The 3,326-nt window shown below is 54.0% G+C and overlaps 1 protein-coding gene across 2 annotated transcripts in view; it reads right to left on the bottom strand.

Moving 5' to 3' along the window:
• Positions 1-825: 825 nt before the first annotated feature.
• Positions 826-3,326, bottom strand: part of HDLBP (high density lipoprotein binding protein) — a 41,029-nt gene continuing 38,528 nt past the window's right edge. For both annotated transcript variants that reach the window (XM_065673814.1, XM_065673813.1), the window contains exon 28: positions 826-3,229. In XM_065673814.1, the coding sequence (XP_065529886.1) occupies positions 3,143-3,229 (87 nt within the window). In that variant the 3' untranslated portion in view covers positions 826-3,142. The remainder of the gene's footprint in view (positions 3,230-3,326) is intronic.

The raw sequence follows: 3,326 nt of genomic DNA, 5'->3' as shown, positions 1-3,326 counted from the left end.
TTCCTTGTGCTTGTGTCTCTTGTTTATGGCCAAGAAAGATAGCAACACACTGGAACCACTGACTGACTTTGGTTGACTCTGTGGGAGTCACCACAGTGGGGAAGCAGATCATCAGCCTGCACAGCATATGGGGCTTCAGGATACGGGTGTGCTGCAGGGGGGCTTAGGTGAGGACATGGACGCCCCTCTCCCCAGGAAGCTGAAGTGCTGGTGGCACCAGCTCCTTTCCACCAAGGAGGAGGTGGGGTGGTCCTGGTGGAGCAGACACTCTGGGTGATGGGCAAACTGCTGCTGGTGGTCGAGGGGCTGTTTGGTGAGCACCTGGAGATGGGGAGGGACAGGCCTCGGGCTGGGGAGGGCTGGAGCATTGGGAGAGAGAAAGCTGGTGGGGAGAGGCAGGAGCTCCGTGGAGGAAGGGACCAGCCACGGGAGCTTTCACTCCGAGTAGCCCATGAGTGCTGCAGAGAGAAGGGCTGCTCGCTCCCTCAGGACAGGGCTAGGAGACGGTGTAGCTGCTGCTGCCATCTCACTGTCCCTCGCAGTCCTGCAGTGGTGGCCCCTCTCCTCCCTGCTCCCCACTGGGTGGAGATCCATGTGGATGCCCAGTTGCGTCCATGACTCCCCGCAGCCCCTGTGACTGAGCAGGCACAGGGCTCTGCTGCAGTCACCTCCGCCCCTTGACCCAGCCGCCTGCTGCACGAGCCCCACCTCAGCAAGGGCATCGCGGCAGCAGAGGTTGACACGTGCAAGCCGAACTCCGAACCAGCCAAGCAAGGGCTGCCCTGGTCAAAACCCACCACGGAAATGATACCCGTGACACTCTGAGCTGTTTCAGGTTTTATTTTAGAATTTATAAAATTCCAGTGTCATCCATACTCATGAGCCTTTTTACATGTTTGCATATAGTCTCCAAATTCCAAAGTTAAGGCCAAGGGATCATTGCTATGGAAATGTACAATATGGAAGACGTCAAAGAGAAGAAATGGACACACGCCACAGTCTGCTGCGGAAGGAGGGTGGTGGGGGGACAGTATTAGGTACAATCACTTCATGACCTTCTTTAGAGTGGAGGGTTGGGCTATGGGGCATGAACGCAGATGGTGGTGCCCCAAATGTAACTCAAGCCTAGCTGTGCAACTGGTGAGGGGCCATAAAGAGGGAGGGGGTGGTAGGCTTGGTGACGTAGGACAAACCTAAGCTACAGGGGTAATAACCATTTTCTGACAGATGCAGATGGGAGGGTGTCACCCTAGTTCTGTCTGACCCACCCTGTGTCTCCTGTGCTGGAGCCAAGGCCACCCTGGGCAGCCAAGTGCCCTGCGTCAGGCCAAGGTCAGCTTCAATCATGTCTCAAACCTAAGGAGAGCACTGTGAGGTTTTGGTTCAACTTCTGCATAGCAGCCTCTTCCAAGAAGAGCTGGCGTGGGAAGAAGCGTCGGCATGTCAAGCCCGCCAGATAGAGGGAAAGGCAAGAATGCTCGTCTCAGCTTGCCAGTTTTGGACCTCTGTTCTGTAAGCAGCACTAGAAAGGAGAGGCTAAGGGACTCCTGCTTGGCCAAGGCTGAAGCAGCTGGGATAGAGGAATGGCTCAGACTACAACTCTGTAGGACTGAGGCAGGAGAAAGAGGGAACAGAAACCCCATACTCCCTGCCTCCCTCCTCAAAGACACCCTCTTCCTGGCTGGAGGAGCTTGGACACAGCCCCCCGCTTCACGCAAGCCATGGTAGGACCTAGGCACGAGCAGCACAGAGTACAGAGCATGGATCACCCTCTACCACCCCTATGATGGAGGCCTCAGGGAGGGCTCAACACACCATCAGCCCCCCAGTGCCACCAGAGCAGAAGCCTGGCTCACAACCTCTGCAGCCCAGGGCTGGGGCAAGGCTGCACCTACAGCCTTGGGGCCAAACCCTGTTCTAGCTCAGTGAGCAGTCCTACAGTTCTCTCCATTCACAGCCTGCCTCATCATCACCACACTCAGCTTCCACCCAGCAGAGCTCCCTCTGCCCCTTGGAGACAAAAGGCTCCTGTTGCTCCTCCTCCATGCTTCTGCTCTGGATGCAAGGGCAAGAACTGGAATAGCTGCTCACCCACATACACAGAGGCCACCATCGTACTGACTTTTGAGGTAGAAAGAAGGCAACAAAAATAGGTGTTCCTACCGCTCGTGCCTAGATCCTGCAGTGCTAGTAGAGGACTGCAGCTTCCCAAGGCTGTGCTTCCCACCAGCTCCTCCTGGGCCATGCCACTGCAGCATCCTTGGCCAACCCAAATCTGTCCCATCTGGCAATACTGTCATGTGCTGGATCACCTGCCTGCTCCCACTGTCGGCTGTTGGAAAGGGTGAACATGGGCACACAGGAACTAGGAGCGGGGTCTGTCATCACGCACTGGAAGACTTGTCAAGCGTGCAGGTGGGGACTGTGCTTGGTGCTGTGCTCCGAGGTGTTTACCTGACCAGGGTAGCCATAACGTTGCTCTGGTCCCTTCTATCTCTGCTGCTTCTACAGCCTACTGAAGGCTTTGCTCCTTTAAAAAGCAGGTTTCTGACCTTTTAGATTACTTTAAGCTCTCCCCACAGTCAGCTATCAGCATTAAATGAATTTTTGGCAGTTAAAAGGAAAAAAGTTGATTGCACTCTACAAAGGTAAGGTAAGGCCTGGGATAAACACAAAGGAAAGAGGGCAAACGTTTTGGCTTTAGAAAGTCAAGGAAATTTATTTCCTGAGGTCATGAGACAGGAAGTAGATTCCTAGCCACAGTAAAGGAGGTCTCCTAATGAAGGCGAGAATGCCTAGTAAGACATGCTCAAGAGAGCAGATTGCTCTTGGGAAGCCGCAAATCTTAGCCACTTTGAGTCAATTATGAAGTTTCTAACAAAACCACACACATTTAGTGTTTGAATCTGAGTGAAGTCTTGTTCCAAAGGAGGAAAGAATATCCATCAAGAAATGAGGGTGGGTCCTAGCCACGGTGATAGCTGAGGGGAGCAGGATGGGGTCTAGCACTCCAGACACCATTAGGAGACCTCTTGGGGCAATTGACTTGTGCTCCAGCCGCTGGGTCAGATTTCAGACAGGAAGCATTTGTGGCAGGTTAGTGTCAGGTCAGCGGGCTAGAGGAGGTTCTGCTTCCAGGTCATTATCGTTTGGGTCCCCAGGGAAGAGTCTTGGGGGCCACTTGAGCCCCGAAGCTGGGGAAGTCTTCAGAACTGCTCATATCAGGGGCCTAGAGCAAACAAAAAGGGAACAAGTTAAGCTCCTGCCCTGCTACAAACCTGCACGGAGCTCAGCAGCATTTCTGATGTCCCACGAGTCCTTAGGAC

The sequence above is a fragment of the Lathamus discolor genome, chromosome 3 (genome assembly GCF_037157495.1).
Source record: "Lathamus discolor isolate bLatDis1 chromosome 3, bLatDis1.hap1, whole genome shotgun sequence".
NCBI lineage: Eukaryota > Metazoa > Chordata > Aves > Psittaciformes > Psittacidae > Lathamus > Lathamus discolor.
This window is presented reverse-complemented; position numbering and strand designations above follow the sequence as displayed.